Genomic DNA, 19,011 nt, shown 5'->3' with positions numbered 1-19,011 from the left:
GATTTGATGTATTTGCATTCATAATTTTTCCCATGAAACAGAAATTGTTTTCATAAAAGTTGGATGTATATATATAGGTTTGTCCATATACATATTAAATAACTATTTTCCTACTCACTGTAACATATACATCCTTCCATCATTTTAAATTCTAAATTGCTGCACAGTTATTTAACCAATAACTTTTGGACATTTAGATTATCTTTCCTGCGTTCTTATTGCTACCAAGAACGCTATAGTTAACATCCTTAAACAAACATCTTTATAAACTTATTCTTTTTTCCCCTTAGGATAGAATTCTGTAAGGGGAATTGCAGAGTCAATTGTAGTATTTTAAGGACTTGTGTTCCATATTGCTAAATTACTTTCAAGAAAGAAGGCAATTAACACTCACCAAACAATAAATGAAAATGCCAGTTTCTTTATATGCACACCAACTTGATTTAATAAAATTTTTAATCTTTCAACTCAGTAGCCAACATCCTATAACGGTTGAATCATTAGACAGAACAAAACACTTGAGGAAATGCATGTATTTTTCTAGACTGGCCTTAAACTATGGGGGGAATTATCTTTTCTTTTTTTCCTGCCTCCCTTTCTGTATCTCCTGTCTTTCGTTTCTTTCTTCTTGTCTGCCTGCCTGTCTTTCTTTTTGAATCATAGCTGCATTGACATATGTTTCATTAAGTTGGGCAAGAAATTCAGACAGCACTATTGAGAACAACAGTGTGGCACTGTCTTGTAAATGGCATACATGTTGGAGAAACACTTGCATAAGTGCATGGGACTGCCCAAGGATTCACACAGCAGCCCTGTCCATCACAGCTAAGGAGCTACCAAAAACCCAACTGTACAGGACAATGGATGAGGAAACTGTGCCATATTCCCACAGTGGACTGTCATACAGCAGTGAAATGGATAACCACAACGAAATACAACTCCTGGACCACTGAATCTTGGAAAGAATGTTGAATGAAAATAGCAGATTGCAGAGTAAGCACAGTATGATACAATTTTCATAAAGCTCAAAAGCCAGCAAACTTAACATATTGCTCAGGGGTACATACATATGTGGTAAAAGCATTTTTTCATCAGCTAGATAACAAACACAAATTCAGGATGATGGTTACGTCTAAGCTGGGAAGCAGGGTTTGAGGGATGAAACAGGGAGAGGGAACTCTTAGATGCTACATCGGGAATGTGACCCCCAGAAGTATCACACATATTCATTTTATTGTTCTGCTTCATAACTTACATCCATATTATAAGTCTCTGAATGTATTAACCACAGAGAAGCGATTATGTATTGCACACTCACTAGTTAGAAAATTTCATTTGCTAATACGTCAAATAGTGCTCGAACATCCCCCAAGAGCATAAGCAGTTTTTCACTGCTGAAACCAGGCCCCATACTTTACGGCTGGGTGCCTACCACAGAGAATACAGGACAGAGCCTCTCCCGAGGATTCCACAGTCCCCCAGAGAAGTGGCTGTGCCCTCACATAACAAGTGGAGAATTCCCTCCACTCTGGAAAATGGGAAAGGGGAAAAAATGAACCAGAATGTACAACAGACACAACTTCTGGAGGAATTCCCTGAGGCTCGGGGCTCTGACCTTACCCATTCACGTGTACTTTTCTAAAAATAGATCCCCAATTCTGGTAAATGGTTAGAGGAAAATAGCCTATTTTTAAAGCAGTGGTCCTAAATAGCGAAATCATTTTGTTTAAGCAATGAGCCAAGTCACTTCTAATGAGGTTGTGGCATTACTGGAAATAAGAGATATATTTAAATAAATAGTCCATACATTACCCCAATAAATCACTTGAAAAATATTCCCAACATACTAAATGTATTTTTAGTGGCATGTGCCTGACCTTTCTGGAAGAAGAACGATAATGCTAGAACATTTTGAGAATAAACATTTATCCAAATTAGTAGTCAAGACACTAGTAAAATTGTTTTACATTTTCTTAACACCTTTAACTATACCCAGTACTCTAGAAACAATTTATTTTTCCTACCTTTAATAAAATAGAGTCTGTCTGTAAAGTAGCAGGAATATGAGAGCAGAAACTTTTTTGATGACCCAATGAGAAATCCTATAATGGTCCTATTACTTCAAGGCCTCGGGCAGGATGGATATATGCATTTGCAACATTTCATAAAATGACTTGCAGTCCATAAAATGTTAGTTTTTCATAACTGTGTTTCTGAGTGTTTTAAAATCAATGCCACACTCTTTTTTTATAATATTCACAATAAAAATGTAAATAAGACCCATTTATTCATTCAACAAACACATTCTGAGAACCTGCTCTCTGCCTGGTACTCTGATTGGGACACAGATTCTTCTCTCAAAGTCCTCACAGCCTAGGGAGTCTTATACAGCCCTCTGTATTAAATCTGCATCTGGACCTTTCTATGTGATGTTTCTGTGCCTAAAAACAAAGAATAATAATAATTGCATTGTTCCCCAGAGAGCACTTCAGGTTGAAGTTTGCAGAGGAGAAGTTCATAACAATCTTACTCATGTCCGATGCTTCTACCCCCACCCCACCTCTCTCACTCCCTCACACTCTGCTTTATCCCTTCTCTGGATCTGTAGCCAAGCTCACTATCTTCCCTTCCATTCCTTTCCTTTCCTTTCCTTTCCCTTTCCCTTTCCCTTTCCCTTTCCCTTTCCCTTTCCCTTTCCCTTTCCCTTTCCCTTTCCCTTTCCCTTTCCCTTTCCCTTTCCCTTTCCCTTTCCCTTTCCCTTTCCCTTTCCCTTTCCTCTCTCTCCCCTCTTTCCTTTACTATAAAACTTCTAAAAACACATTCATACCATCTCTCTTCCCAGAAACTCCTCATCAACTATAGCATAATTTCAGTCCTCTGTTCTACCTGCCCTGTACTCACTAAGGGCACAGGTGGCCTTCTGATGTCCAAAATAATGGTCTGGTTTTCCTCATTTAATTTGAACTTCTGCAGCAGCTGACACTATGGATCCCGCCCTCATTTCTCTGCCTTCTCCCCTTTGGAGAGGTCCCGCTGCTGTTTTGCCGTCTGTGGGCTCCTCAGCCCTCTTTGCCAGCTCCCCTTTCTCTGCTCATCCCTCCAGGATCAGCATTTACACTCAAAGCGCACACCCTCTTATCCTGCTCTTCTGACCATTGGGGGGTCCTCCTTGTGTGCCACAGGTAGTCACAGATCAATGCCCTTGGACAAGCTGGTTCCTTTGCCTGGAATGCTGACCTCATCTCACCCATTGCCCCTTTCTCCATCTGCCCAAATCCCACTCATGTTCTAGGGATTGGCTTGAAGGGAAGGCAACATATAGTAGCTGAGGGCATGGGCTCTGGAGCCAGATGGCGTGGGTTCTACATTGACGAACTGTGTGACCTTGGCCAAAGTTACTTAACCTCTCTGTGCCTTAATTTTCTTCACTATACAATGAAGATAATAATAGTATCTGCCTCTAAAGATTGTTATTAGAATTAATGAGTTAGTATTTGTAAAGGCCTAGAGTGATGCCTGAAACTTACCATGTGTAATGGTTTAAAGGGGGGAAAAAAGTCAACTCTAAAAGTATTTTTCATATGCCCAAGATTTTAATCACCCCTTATTAGCCCACTTACCACCGCGTATTATGATTTTCAGGTAAGTGTCTCCCTGGAATACTCTGTGCTCCTTTGGTCAGGGGCCCTGTCCCAGTCACTCCTGTGGCCCAGCTGGGCACCAGGCAGCTCTCAGCAAATGTCTGTTGAATGAGTGGATGGTCACAAAGGATGGGTCTTCCATGGGCACCCAATTTTAATGATAAAACAGAGAGCATGAGCCTAGAATTTTCTTGGGAGGTATTTTGGCAAGGGATGAAGTTGGAGTATTGTTAGGCTCCAGTACTTTCCATTCCCGCAGTTTCTTCAGCCCAGTAAACTGATCAGGTGACAGGAGCCATAACAGTGCCAAGCCCAATTAATCCAAACCAGAATGGCATACAGTGTACCTTTCTGTATCACATCAGTTGAGTTTTATTTTCCATCCCTCATACCTGTTTCCTTCTCGGTATGTAGTTAATGAGCTTTACATTTAAAACATGAAAAGCCAATAAAACATGAAAATCACAAATCAACAGTGCTTTGTTCAAGAATATCCTATTTAATCCAGGAACTTTACCAAGCAATGCATTCAATTTAGCCACCAGGTGCCAGGTGGCAATAGGTATTTTAGGGGGAGGGCTAGGAAAAATGTAAGAGAAAAGCTGTGCTCCTTTTCCTTGGGGGTTCACAATGCCAGATATGATTAGACTACACCATCCCCCTCCTGGGCAAGCATCTTTAGAAATCAGAGATGTTCACATAACCTACTAATGCCTCTGTACCTTTAATTAGCCCAATCGAGCATATAACTCGGTAAAATCTCTCACCTCTTTTGCTCCTTTCAACTAATTTCTGAACATTTCATTTTCTCGTAAGCTTTCACTGCATAACAAGCAGTAATGAAATGACCAATATTAACCCATTGTTAGATTAAACAAAGTACATTATTGGCTGATAGCATTCTATATTATTGGGGTTTGAAATGGGTCCTATCCTATGATGAAAACAGTTCATGTTTGCCTTAATGATACCATTCTTGTACCTACAAAGGAGAAAAGACATTGTATTAAAACATTTCATGTTAACGACGGCATGTTCAGCACTTTCCGTTCACAGCCACATCTGTGGGTGAGGCAGGTTTCTCGATATTAAATGCTGCACTTGGGCCCACATTCTTAGTAAGATGTCTGATTGGCTACTCCCCAAATATAACTTAAATTGGCTTAAAATAGAACAATCACATGCTAACCCGGTAGCATTAGCAACTCTATTAACAGCCAATTTCATATCCACACCAGAGGGAGTAAAAGGTAATTTGCTCATTATCAACACCCTCTGGCAGTGGAAGGAAATGACTGTTCATCAAAAAGTATTTTCCAACATAACAATAGCAGTGCCCATATGTAACCACCTCATTTTCCCTTCCCTTCCACCACTTGATCACCAGAGAACAGCTCCAGGAAAAAGACTTTGAAATATAAATGGGTTTGATATAGGTAGTCTACCTGCCCGCTCTCCCTTCCAGAATTAGCCCTGCCTTCATCTCACCTCCACGACCCTTTAGGGTTATGAATAAAATGTTGGGCAAATAGTCCAACAGGGTACAAGGTGGATCCCATAACAGCAGAAATTGTTTAGATCAAAAGGGCTTCCAGTCCTGACTACTTGGCTAGTAGCTGAGACTACTTTAACCCAACCAGTTGAATGTGGACAGTTCTTGGGACTTATTGTAACCAGATCTAATCTGTAGACTCATCTAGTGAGTGAAGAAAATGAACCGTACAGTATTGTCCTGGGCAATTTTCAGTGTCACCCAACACCAGTCTTCATTTAGCCAATATTTATTCAGAAATGAAGTTCTTTTTGTCTGTTTGCTTTTAATCAGTATTCTCTTACTTCAATACGATGTGTTTATGTATTTGGATATAATATTATATTTTATTATAATGACAAATTAAAGAAACAGATTTCTTACTTACTATTTACTTACTTATAACTATTTGAGAATAGTTATTTCCTAATTCCCGTCTAGCTGTCTGGACCTCTTCTTCTTACCTCTGTCTCCTACACACAGAGGCCAGGCTAATCTTCCTGAAGCAGTTTTTTAGACACCGCTCCCTAGCCCAGAAACTTTCAGTGGCTCCCTGCTGCCTCTAGATAAATTTCGAACTCTGCATCTTAGGTTCTAAAACTTTTCACAACACGGCGTTTCCTACTCTTCTGGCTCTAGCTGGAAATTTTCATTTTTTCCTATTATCCTAGAATACCGCCCATCTTCTCTATCAGAATCAAAGGCACGATCAAATGCAGCCATCTCCATAACATCTTTCTTGATTATTCCAATGGAAAGTGATCCACTGCACCTCTGAACTACAATAACCTTTTGGGATAGTCTGCCACTTCATACAGGATTATAGAGGGGCTTCCCCCAGAACTTGAAAATAAGAGAAAGCTTGTTCTGGGAGAGCTGAACCATATCTAGAGTCACCTCAGTGAAACAGAGTAGCTCTCAGGTCTGCAAAACCTGACTGTACCAGAGTAGCCTATTTAAGGAAAGAGCTTCTCAGTCTCGTGATGCAGAGAGTTGAGGTTAGGAAACTTATTCACAGAGGGAATGATGTCTAGACTTCGAGCGATGTCTGGGAGAGAGGGATCCTTGGCCAACAGACTGCTAGTGCGAGCCTCCTGGCGAGCCCTGTGCTGTCTGAGATATTAATAGTGAAGTGATGGTGTCTTAGCCAGTTGCCATTCAACATTTGACTCTATAAGTGTCCCTTACTTCTGAGTGTATCACCCAAAAATGTGTTGGTTTCTCATGTTGGCCCACCTATAGAGAAAGAGTGTGCTGGTCTAAATGCTCATGTGGACTAAGAGCATTTCAGCTCCTGTGATAGTGATTTCTCGCTGTAAATTAGCTAATTGGCTCTTCATTCTGTCAATAAATATTAGTGAGCATTTACTCTGCCCAAGGTGTTTGTCTACTCGAGATGAGATCGTGAACAAGAAAAATACAGCCCCTTGATCTATGGTATTTACAGTCTAGAAGGAGATACAGACAAGTGCTCCCAAAATTATATGGAGTAATGACTGTCCTGCTAGGGGTGTTCAGTGGATCAGGGTGGGAGCACATGCTTGGAGGAAGAATCCAGGTTTGGGGAGCCAAAGAAGGCTTTACAGAGGAAATTATATGTACCCTGAGTCCTGAGACACCCGCTGGAGTTAGCCCAGAGCCAGTGGGAGGGGAGAGATTGAATGTAGCACAAGCAGCAATGGCAACAGACTCAGGGTATGTCTGAGAAACTGAACATAGTTCAGTAGAGCTCTGGTGGGGAATGTGAAGAAAGGCAGGGAGAAGGGTCAGGAAAGCAGGACACAGATCAAAGAGAGACTCGTACACCCTTCTAAGAGTCTGTGCTCTATCATGAGAATGAAGGAGAATTATTGAAAGGTTTTAAGCAAGTAAGTGACATGATCATATCTCTGGTTGCTCAAGGAATGGACGGTGTCATTGGGGATAAAGAGAAGAGGGCCAATAGATGTATTTAGAATGAGAATAGTCAGGACGGGGTAAGTGATGGGATAAGGGGACTGGGAATTGAAGTGAGTGAGAGAAAGCAAAACAGAGAAGAATCAAGATAGTGTATGCATTTCTGGGCTTGAACAAACGGAGTGGGTGGTGGTGCCTTTCACTGAGGCAGCATATAATGATGGTTAAGAGCACAGACTCCAGAGTGAAGATACTTGGCTTTGAGTCCCTGCTTTACCACTTACTACTGTGTAGTCTTGGGCAAGTTACTTAACCTCTCTGTGCCTTACCTATAATAAAGATAACCAGAGGACGTATATCATAGAGTTGTTATGCAGATTACATGAGTTAATAGTGACCTGCTCAGAATAGTGTCTGGCACATAATAAATGTTATATGTGTTTGTTAAATAAATAAAATAGGTGACACAGGAGGAGTAGCAGGTTTGGCACAGAGGATTGTGAGTTTAGTTTTGGAGATGTTGAACTGCAGAGTTCTGTGGAGCAATCAAGAACAGCTGTCCAGAAGGCAATTGCGTAGATAGATCTGGAGTTCCAAATGGAGACCTGTGCTGGAGATTTTGTTGTGGGAGCAATCCTCATAGGAATGGTCACTGAAATGAGGACAATGGATGGAATAGGACAGAGATGAAGTAGTACAGTGAGAATAGGGGGGACAAGATAAGAGAACACCTTGGGGACCATCAGAAATGGTCTGTAGGAGAGATTCTGGCTGAGGAAATTAAGGAGCAATCAGAAAAGCAGGAGGAAAACTAAGAGAGGGTCTCTGAAACTAAGGACAGAAAGTGTTTCTAGAAGGAGGAAGTAGCCCTTGGTATCAAGTTTGTCAAATACAATAAGGACCAAAAAGAAACCCACTGGATCTCACAACAAAATTTGACCTTGGCCAATCAGAGTTGCCGTTACTGAGATGGGGTGGTACGGTCGGGGTGGGAGGAGGGTGATGCAGAAAATATAAAGAGACAGACAATGCAAACAACTCATGAAGAGTGGGGAGGAGAGAGCAGACAATAGATGGAGGTCAGGAGAGGCCTTTGTTGGGGGGTGGGGGAGTAAATAGAAGATACGTGAGCCTAAAACTGCTGTTATGGGTTGAATTGTGTCCCCCAAAATCCATATGTTGAAGTCCTAACCCCCAGTACCTGAGAATGTGATCTTATTTGGAAATAGGGTCATTGCAGATGTAATTCGTTAAGATGGGATCGTGCTGGAGTAGGGTGGGCCCCCACTGCAGTGTAACTGGTGTCCTTATAATGGGAAATTTAGAGACAGACACGCACACAGGAAGAATGCCATGTGAAAATGCAGGCAGAGAGGGGAGGGGGGGAGGCAAACCACCAGAAGCCAGGTCACAGGAATGGCACCGATTCTCCCTCCCAGCCCGCAGAAGGAACCAACCCCACCCACACCTGATTTCATACTTCCAGCCTCCATAACTGTGAGACAATCAATTTCTGGTGTGTAAGCCACCCAGCTTGTGGGACTTTGTTATTCCAGCCCTAGGAAACTAATACAACAGCTAATGGCACTTTCCACCATTTACCATATTAATAAGGATCTCAGCAGGGAGTCAATGGCATGCTCAGGCTGAGTAATTCATGGCATGTTTCATACAGGGACTAGGTTTAAAGGTGTGGGCAGGGCATGAGGAAGCTAGGAGGTACCTATAGTGCCCAGGTACAGTTAAGAATGGGCCTTGGCTATCTCCAGACCTCAGCTGTCAGGGAGGGAGTAGACCTACCTGAAATGGGCCACAGAGCAGCTGTGTGGGAGGGCCTGTGACAGAAGTGTGACCAGAGCCTCCTTTACTCCTGGGCATCTGTCAGGGCCACACCTGAGGGCACACGTGCATACACGGCACAGTCCTCCCTCCCTCTGTTCTCCTGCTGATGTTGCATCAGCCAAGACAACCAGAGGCCTGAAGGCAAGGTTGCTGGTTGATGGAGTGCCCACAGGTCCACCTCATGGGGCACAGTGCAGAGGAGAGAGGGGTAGAAAGTGGAAATGAGGGGCAAAGGGAAAGCCCAACTCCTTTTCACATTTCAGAACCACTTGACTCTATTACATATTCAAATGTTTAAACCTTTAAAATACTAATAAGAAGAATCATTGCTAGGGAGAGGCTGCAGTTATCAGGCTGCCTACTGCGTACGCCCCCCCAGAGGAGGGAAGGGGGCTGTTTTATGACACCGGTATTCTCGTAGTTATATTTGTCTTTGTTTATTGCTGCTTCACTTAATGCATACTGGGTTCTCAGCACTTTTTAACTACTGAATAAATTAATGTTTATAGTCTCTATTTCTTTTCTTTCACCTTTGGAAATATCCATTAATAATGGACTTTTTGTACTATCACTCACCTCTTCACTATTTGCCCTGATTGAGGTTTATCTCTCTTCTCCTACGATAACTTTGAGATATGCCTGTGGCCACAAGGAGAACAGGTCTGGTCTCAAGGAGAGGCTCATAAGAGGAACCAAGTGACTCCAAGAGAAGCTTCTGTTTATAGCACAATCCGTAAGAATCATTTCTTTTATCTATGACTATAAACATTTATTTAACTAAGCTTCCTACAAAAAACTATATTATCTAAGCTAATAGATGTTGACACGCTATCATTTTTATATGCTTCTATACTCGATTTAGCCAATGCTTTATTTCAAATAAATCTTAATTCATTACAGAAGTTAGCATGGTAATCACTGATAAGAATAACAAGTCTCTTATAATGAACTTTAACGTTCCCATGTTCATAGCAGTTCACCTTTGGGTTTTGCAACCTGAATGATTTTTTTTAATCCCACAAAGTAACACCAGCTATGTGACAGTCTTTTGAGTCCTTGGGTTGGCTTTTCCAAGTGAAATGAAGGATTTGTTTTATGATAATCCACCTCAGAAATCTCAGTTTCTCACACCATAGTTCGGGCTGCTATCCATTGGCTACCTGCTTCTTGAAACAGAAAGACAAAATCTGTAAGTCAGTCTAGTGACTAGAATATCCATGTGAATATCTGCACACTGTTATTTATCTATGGTGGACATTTTTTTAAAGGATGTAATACAATACAGAAATTTTCATAATGGGAAGACAAGGTTATTCATGGATAAATCTTTTGAGGAGAATCAGAATTGAGCTTTGACCCAATTTTTCTGTCACATGAATAATGGGATTAAGAGGAAGAGATAGACCAGGCCTGCTAGAACATCATTGATGGCAAATGAAGAAACAAGGTGAGTCAGAGAAATGACTGTGCTGGGCTGACAGGTCACCCAGAAAAGCAGCAGTCAGAATCTTCCTAGCTGGAGAAGATGTTTGAGAGCTGAATAGCATTATGGGAAGAAAACTCAGGAAGCCATGAGAAAAAGCCGTAGATAGCGAAGAACTTTATTTTTTTTTTTTAAATTAAGAAAGCAAAAGACAAAATGGAGAGGAGGTGTGACATGCCCCGCAGCCCAAGCTGTCTTCCAATAAAACGCACTTCCATGAATGGTCCTATTTCTAATATTTTAAAAGTCACACCCACATGCTGCAATGCACAGGAATCTTTTCATTTCGTCCCTTCATTTTGGGGACAGAGATTCCCTTTGAAGTCTCCTTGTTCTTGGAACTATGGGAGCACAGGGGGTGCATCCTGGCCAGGGCTTTCCTCCCCCCTTGCCACTTGCACAGTTGATGTACTCTTAGTTACAAAGCACTGGACTGCTGCTGCCTTCAGTCAATCCGTTTAGCCGAAGGCCTCTGATTTGTTCACATTTACTACAACACATACAGAGGACTGGAGGATTTTTTTTTTTTTTTTTTGCTATTGATCTGGTGCTTTAAGAGGGGAAAAAATCTCCTTGGCTGTCTAAACACTATTGATCCCTGCTTGGGAGTCGCAGCAGAAGTGTAGAAAGGGCGTGGATGAATTGAAATTTCATTTCCGACAACTTGTTCCTGTTATTTTTACCCTTTTGGACGGGGAGAAACACGTTGCTGCGGCTTCAGTCAATGTGGTCGATAGCTCCACTGAGAAACTCAACAAGGCTTCTGCCAGAGGTTTGGCAATGAGACATGATGTTGGATTTAGAGTATATGAAACTGAAGGATGCCGGTGAAAAGCATGAGGTCTTCACACCAACAGAGGCAGAGCAAATGGCTTTGGGCTCGCTGTGACCTACTGGAGGTGTGGTTTTGGAGAAAAGAAGGATTACCGAGATTAGTAACACTCCCGTTTGAAAGGCCCTGAGTGGTCACGCAAGAAGCTGCATGGGGCTAGAGGGTCCCTGCTTCTGACTCCTGGCTGGCTTCTTATACCAACCAAAGGGGAGATCCTCTCTAGCCAAAGCTAAATTTCAGGCCTCATAGAAGAGCATTATATTGAGCTATGCAGGAAGTTGCTTATGACTGTCCGGAAAGGACCAATGCAGAAATGAGCTGCAGGCCCTCAGGGAACTAGTGGACGACACTGGAAGTGCAGGGGTGCACACCTGCAGCCAGTGGCCTCAGGAAGCGCTCCCGCCCCTAAACACGCTGAGTAGATGTGGGTTGGTGCCAACTGCACCAGCTTTGTTCTCACTTTTATTAGATGCTCAAAGAATACAGGAGAGAACCAGGCTCCTTCTTCCTAATGACAACATCTGGCATTCATGTAGCCATGTACCTTTGATCCTTAAGGATCCCAAAGCACTTTACAACCTGCTGTCGTGCTAATGGCCAGAGCCACGATCTCACGGTGAATGTGGCCAAATATTCCTCATTCTGGTTCCCTCCTCTCCATTTTGCGGTGTACAGAGCAGTTCTCCCTTCTGGAAGGAAGCACTCCCGTTTGGATCCCACACACTCCTTTCGTGTATCATTTTTTACAAAGTTTATTCAGTTTACCCCCAACCCCCATTTTGTTAACTAAAGTACTTCATAACCATTCTTAATAAACAGTACTTCATTTACATTTCCAATTATTATATAGGCCCATTTCTGCCCCATCCCCATTCCTCCCATTTGAGAGAAAAATGGAAATGTTCCTCTCCCCGGGGAGCCAAGAATCTGCATTGCGGATGAGGTTGCAAATTCAGACACAATAAACAGAATTAAGAAAAACTGAGCTGGCATTTGACAGAAATTGTAAAATGACACTCAGAAATGTTGCTCTTGTGGAAATTACTGATATTAAAATATAAATCAGTGTCTTGTGTTTCCCGTAGCACCAGGGGCTCTATTAGGTTATGCAGTTTGATTGCTGAGCTGAAGCTAAGAGACGTGGCAGTTCAGTGCTGAAGTTTTCCTAAAGTATTTAACCCCTCGCCTGCTGGAGAGCAGGCACCAAGGCAAATGCCAGTTGACATCGCCTCCGAAAGGCCTTGACTCTTTCAATGAACCCTTTGAAACCTGAGGAAAGATGGAAGGGGCTAACAGGGAGAAAAGGAAAAGGCATTTGGAAATTCCTCTTTCTCAAAACAAGAGTCCTGTTGCATAGAAAGAAGGCAGCCAAGGGCAACTCAAGGAGCAAGTTCTATAATTTTTTAATTAATTATAATGGAGAAAATAGTAACTATCTAGTGGATAAACTCAGTAGACACCAGCATAACTAAGTGATTAAGGTTAATATCACCAGTAATAAGACATTGACATTATGGAAGATGCTAACAGTGGGGAAACTGAAGAAAGGGTATATAGGAACTCTCTGTACTATTTTTGCAACTTTTCTGGAATTTTTAAATTATTTCAGAATGATCTGTATGTTCCTGTTCTTTCACAAGAATAGACTACTGCTTCCTTTGTGGGGAGACAAAGCAAATCATAAATAACCATAACAATGGAAGATTGTGTTGTGCTAAAAGCATAGATATAAAGCAGTGTAGGAGTGTGAGGGGTTACCTATTAGCTGGCAAGACTGCTGTGAGGATTAACCATGTTATTTTACAATAGTGCCTGACATATAGTAACTGCCATATAAGTTTTCTGGAAATTAATTATATCATTCCATAACTCTGGAAATTAAAACTGGAGAGAAAAGAACAGAAATGGCAATTGAGTTGAGACTTGAAGGTATGTGATTATTGAGCAGACAAACAGAAGATACATCATTTAAAAAAGAAAGACATGGAGAGTTTTCACCATGTCAGTAGATCATAATGGCAACCAAGATTAGACTGGGTGTGTACTTCAAAAGAGGACATTTTACTGAATGGCACTGGTGGTGGCAGTAGAAAAACTGAGTAGGAACACTGAGTATGTCGCTCTCTTCTCCACTCCATATATCAAGTGGCGAAAGAGGAAAGCAAAGAGCTGATGTAACAAGAGAAAACCAAGTCAAGTCAAGGAAGGGAAGGAGCATTTGAGAGAAATGTCTGTGGGGTCAAAGAGTTGGTCCACAATGAAACAGGGGTTCCAAAATGGATAGTAAAAGCAGCTGGCGGAGGTGCTAGAAATGGGGAGCGACTTGTAGAGAGGTCTCTCTGAGAGGAACATAATTAAGGGTACTTTGTCCATTTGCATTAGATACCGTACAACTTCATGAAATACAAAAAAATGCAAACTAACTGTGACTTAAGATAGAAAAGCCTCTCTCTGTCCAGGGCTGGCGTGGTGGTTTCATTCCATCAGGGACCTAGGTTCTTCCGTCTCTATGAGCATCTCCTCATGTTCCAAATGGTTGCGGGAGCACTAGTCAGTAAGTCAATCAGGAAGGAGGAGGAAACAAAGAGCTGTGCACTACTTCTCTTCAAGATTGCCTGGAAGTTCCCACAATATTTTCTCTTACATATCAATGGCCAAAACCTACACATGGAACCACACCTAGCCACAAGAGAGGCTAGGATCAGTAGTCTTTTAGACGAGTACGTGAGCACCTCAATAAAATTAAGTTTCTGTTACTAAGGAAGATAAAGAATATGGGTATTAAAATAGGCAACTGACAGCCTCTGTGAAAAGTACCCAAGGAGACAGCCATGAAGACCAATTTTCACTTGAAGCAGTGAGTGATAAATCCTGGAACTCCTTCTCTTGTTCCTCCTGGACCCTCATTTTTCTACCATCCCAAAGTTCTTCTGCAAAGATCCAACTAGCCCTACTTCTTCTTCAGAAGAGCCTCAGCCCTGGGGTTGGACTATGACCCAGTCAGTGACCTTGGTGTCAGGTTCCTATTCACCAAATTATGGTGCAGAATCCCCAGACCCTGGTAAAACCATCTCCAGCATCATCTCCTCCTACCATCTTCCCCCAGTGGATATGCCCTATATGATCAGGGATTTTCTCTTGTAGAACTGGGTTTGCATTCAAAGAGATGAACTCTTCATGCCAGGCTTCTGTACACTATGGTTCCATCCATGCATTTTGGATAGAAATAATTTATTGAGCAAGGAGCACCCCTGTTCATTCACGGTGCTCACATATTTTTGAAAATAGAGGAAACATTGAACATCCTCTCATCATTTCAATTATTAGGAGCCCTAGAATTCCTCAGACTCTTTTCGATGGTAGCTGGTGGAACACTGGAGAAAAAATCTGAAACCCAGTGAGAGTAAAGGAAAGACTTACAACTGAGTGTAGGTAAATGTGTTTGTTAGTTTTGATTAACCCCCAAGGATAGCTTTAACTTTTAATTGAATGGCATCTCTTTTCCGTGAAAACCAAGAAAAAATGTTTTAGATAAGAAAAATGGATCCTTGATATTCTTCCATCCAGGTCATGAAGAAAAAGGAATAGACAGTGTTGCTCTAAGGCTCGTAGTCCATCCATACACCCAGGCAGTTACCAGTTCTTTGGGGAGAGAGCCAGCATCAGCAGTCTGTGATTATGGCTTTTGTGTAACCTAACGTGGGTCGATGGTGCGTGATGACTATCATGTCCTTCCCATCCTGGCCGCTCAACCTGTGTTTCATTGAACTTTTTTACTTGTACCCTTTTTTCGTCCTCACCCCAAAACTAAACAAAGACTACCTGAGTTAAGAAAGAGGAAGCAGAGGGGAATTTGAGCATAAGCAAGAGAATTAGACCTTGAGATCAAAGAGGTGGACGCAAGTGAGGAACACAGTAGGACCCCTAATAGGTTTAGCAATATACGGGCAAAAGAGATTTTTGATCAATACCAGGAATGGGAAGCAGGAAAGTGAGCAAAATCTTAGGACCCTATTCCCTTCTTCTTAACACATTTCTAGGCAAAACATAGAATGATGGTAGGGAAGGTGTAAGAAAAGAGGGCCTGGAACCAATCTCATGTGTGTGTCTCTCTCTTAATGCATTAGAAGCATCCTCAGAGGATGAAAGAGGACCAGCAGACCGAAAGCCCACAGTATGAGGAAGACACAGTAGCAGCCTAATGCACAGGATACAGACACCTCAGCACACCGCCACTGGGAGAGCTGCCCATGTGCATGGTCCAGAAGCTTTCCCTGAGGACTGGATACAACCTAGGACCCGGAACTTAGGCACACTCTAGAAAATGCTTAAGAGGTGAAGGAAATCATGAACTGATTTATTTTTACCCTAAAAACGATGGAGCTTTCTCAGAAATAACAAATTCTATTTTCTGCCATTTGGTGGAAATGGGGCTCAAGAAAGAGGTTGAGCAATAGAAAAATAGTTACTTTTTCTTGGCACACCTGAGTTCATACCTGCTACACTAGTCACTATGTGAGACGCAGTGTCAGTGTTTCTTGGGAATCTGTAAGGTGCTGAGTGTAGACTGAGGCCAACTCAGGAGGCACAAAACATCACTTGGCGCTCTGACCAATTCTTGTTTTCACCACAATTGTTTTGTGTTGTTGTTGTTTTTTTCTAGGCACAGCTGTCACCAAGGGAAGGCCTGCTGGAAAAGCAGGCAGCAGAATTTTTGAATACAAGAAAGCAGTTCCCTGGGGAGATGTAGTAGAATCAGAGATGCTGGTAGAAGAGACGGGGCATAAAAAAGTGAAGGTCTCAACAAAGACGCAGGAGACAGCAGCACAGAAGACGTAGAATAAGGGTTTGAGAAGAGAGAAAACATCCAAGTCCTGGGCCCAGAGATCAATATCCACGGATCAGGTAGGGAACCCCTCCCTCTGTGATGAGTTATCTCCTTTACAAAATATTTGTCCAGCCACACTCCTCAGAGAACGTTGTAAAGGTTCACGTGATCATTTTATAAAACATTTGAGGCTCCCTCAAAGCACGCTTCCTGATCCATCTGGCAAACATTACTGTCAAATGCTTTGAAAATTTATCATATAACCCTTCCATTTTTTTCATCATAAGCACTTCCAAATTTCCCACTGCTGTTGTTAGTGACTCACAGGATTCCCATGTCTCTTTCATGGAACACAATTCAGCTCTCTCTTTTTCCTCTGACTTATTTTACTTCTCAAAGTCCAATATATTTTCATGCAAATACGAGAGCCTGTACCATCTATTTTTCCTTCCAAATGCCTTTGGCCCTTGCACCTATAGCTGTGTAACTCCATAGTAGATGAAACAATGACAGTCTGGACTTTTTTCTGTTTTTAGGACAAGATTTCATTTCATCTAAGAATCATCACCTAACTATCCAATAGGTCTGCCTGGAGAAGAATATTATTCTCAAGGATATATTTGTTCTATTCCAGCTTTTGTTTGATGCTTGTGCTAAGGTCATGGTTCCTACTAAAGAAAGATATCTGTCAAAGTAGAATATTGAATAAGAAAACCTTAGAGCTAGGAAAAATTTAATGGTCATTTAATACAGTCCCCAGTTTAGAGGCAGAGGTGAGAGATCAGTGCCCTTCCAAAAGCTACTTTTTGAATTAGGAGCTAAACCAGGTTTAGAAGCTTGGCAGCATGGAACCCTGTTTAGTGTTCTTTTATGCCACACTGTTTTTAATCTTTTCATTTGCCTAGTGCTGTATATTAAATGTTTGTACCCCCTCCCCCAAAATTCATATGTTGAAATCTTACCCCCCAAAGTGATGGTATTAGGAGGTGGGACCTGTGGGAGGTGATTAGGTCGTGAGGGTGGAGCCCTCATGAATGAGATTAGTGCCCTCCTAAAAGAGACCTCAGAGAGCTCTCTTGCCCCTTGCAGCATGTGAAGTTAGAGCAAAATAAAAAACGGCCGTCTCAGAAGTGGGTCTTCCCCAGACACCTAATCTGCAGTGACTTGATCTTGGACTTCTGAGCCTCCAGAACTATGAGAAAGAAATTGTTGTTGTTTATAAGCTACCCCATCTGTGAGACTTTGTTATAGCAGCCCGACCAGCTACGACACCTAATGTGGAAGTCATTCGTGATGTTCACCAATATTTCCTTTGGAAAATAAAGGAAGAAGTTAGGCATGGCCATGTGACTTGTTTTGGCCAATGAAATGTGAGTAGAAGTAAAGTGTGTCCCTTCCACTTTAAGAAACTGTGGTTTCTTATGCTTCACCAAGACCCCTTTCTGCTGCCATCACAACAGGCAACATACTAGATGATAAAGGTGGGGACAGTGGAGAGCAGAACCCCAAGCTGATGCCTAAAGGACATGTAGCATGAGTGAAAAATAAACCTTTAGGGTTTTAAGCCACTGAGATTTGGGGGTTGTTTGTTACTGCAGCATCACTTAGCCGCTCCCTGCTGGGTAAGCCTGAGCTACATCACCATTCCCATGATGCATCTCTGTACATGAAGACTTAAGAGGATAGACAATGCTGCATATTAGAATACAACCCCATAAAACATTCCAAATTCCATGTCTCACCAGCATTCTTTCTTCCTCTTGGCTTATATTAGGGGTAGGAGATGTGGTTCATTACAAAGAATGAGTATTTTGATAGCTTCTCATTCTTGGAACTATTCTGCAGGTAAGTGTCTGGTGGAAATTTCTTCTAGTCTTAGAGGTAAAAACATCATGAATTAGATTATTAAGATCACTGCATTATGACTTCAAATGCATCATCCTATACTTACACACATACATGTGCAAAAATATTTGGCTTTCTTTGAGGCTTTTTGTCTAGATACTTCTCAGTACTTTATATGTTACCTAACTTTACAAGCACCAACAATATGGTAACTTGATGCTTGAAAAAAATCACATTGTCAGATATTTCCACATAATAGTTATAAATTAGTGGAAGGCCCTTGTGCAACAGTAAGGGAGCCTATGTGACCTTAGGTAAATTACTTAGCTTCTCTGGGCTTCAGTTTCCTCCTCTATAAAATGAAAATAGTAATAGTGTCTACCTCCCAGGGTTATCATGAGAATGAAGTTGGGTTGTGCCCATCCCATCAGGTTTATAATTAGTACATAATGTTAACTATACTGGAGCCATAGGATACTTAGAAATCTAGAAAGTAAGATCGTTTCAGACCTTTTGCTTTCAAAGAAGGATGAATTCAGAAACTATTTAGCAGTGTTTTTTTGGAAAAGATGTAAAACCATGGTTGCCTTCCTGGTGAAGGTTTCAACACACTTTTTGAAAACACAAACAGATGGGTAGGCGGGTAGGTAGGTATCGTTAACAGTTCAGGATTTTTTTTTCTGAACTCCCTGCTGAGAACACACCTCCAGATGGGAAAATCTCTAAAGGGCTGAACTCATTTACACTTTTTCCATCTTACATTTTTATACTTTTCCAGGTTTATAACAAAGTTCAGAAAATGCTAAAGCTTAAAGGAGAATTGAGAGGTGCCAAGGAAATGAAAGATGAGGTAAGGCCCCTATCTCCTCTACGTACATGGAGTTGAACCTTTGTTACAAGGGGCTTCTTTTCACGTTTCATGGTTCAAAATTCTTTCATTAAGCATCCCAAAATGCCACAGACAGAGGTGGGCAGCAGGGCATAACATTTAAGAGCCTAGACTTGAGCTCAGTGGGTCTGAATCCATATCTAATAGCAGTATGATGTTAGGTATGTCACATACTCTCTCTGAGCTTCCTTTGCCTTACCTAGAAAATATGAATAATGAGCATG

General features: G+C 41.7%; 1 protein-coding gene across 14 annotated transcripts in view; it reads left to right on the top strand.

Moving 5' to 3' along the window:
- The window catches only part of PMFBP1 (polyamine modulated factor 1 binding protein 1), a 384,114-nt gene that overhangs the window by 321,144 nt on the left and 43,959 nt on the right, over positions 1-19,011 (top strand). For 10 of the 14 annotated variants that reach the window (XR_016022045.1, XR_016022038.1, XR_016022042.1 and 7 more), the window contains 3 exons: positions 15,353-15,560; positions 15,889-16,130; positions 18,677-18,748. Coding sequence is in view for 2 of the 14 variants with exons in the window: in XM_088800262.1 (XP_088656388.1) it covers positions 18,698-18,748 (51 nt within the window). In the remaining 12 variants the exon portion in view is untranslated. Of the gene's footprint in view, positions 1-15,352; positions 15,561-15,888; positions 16,131-17,154; positions 17,424-18,676; positions 18,749-19,011 lie in introns of those variants that run through there. The other 4 variants (XR_016022036.1, XR_016022041.1, XR_016022044.1 and 1 more) reach the window with 4 other exon arrangements.

The sequence above is a fragment of the Rhinolophus sinicus genome, chromosome 8 (genome assembly GCF_057876585.1).
Source record: "Rhinolophus sinicus isolate RSI-liver-muscle chromosome 8, RSI-T2T, whole genome shotgun sequence".
NCBI classification, from domain to species: Eukaryota; Metazoa; Chordata; class Mammalia; order Chiroptera; family Rhinolophidae; genus Rhinolophus; species Rhinolophus sinicus.
The sequence above is the reverse complement of the archived record's forward strand: the minus strand, read 5'-3'. Positions and strand labels throughout refer to the sequence as shown.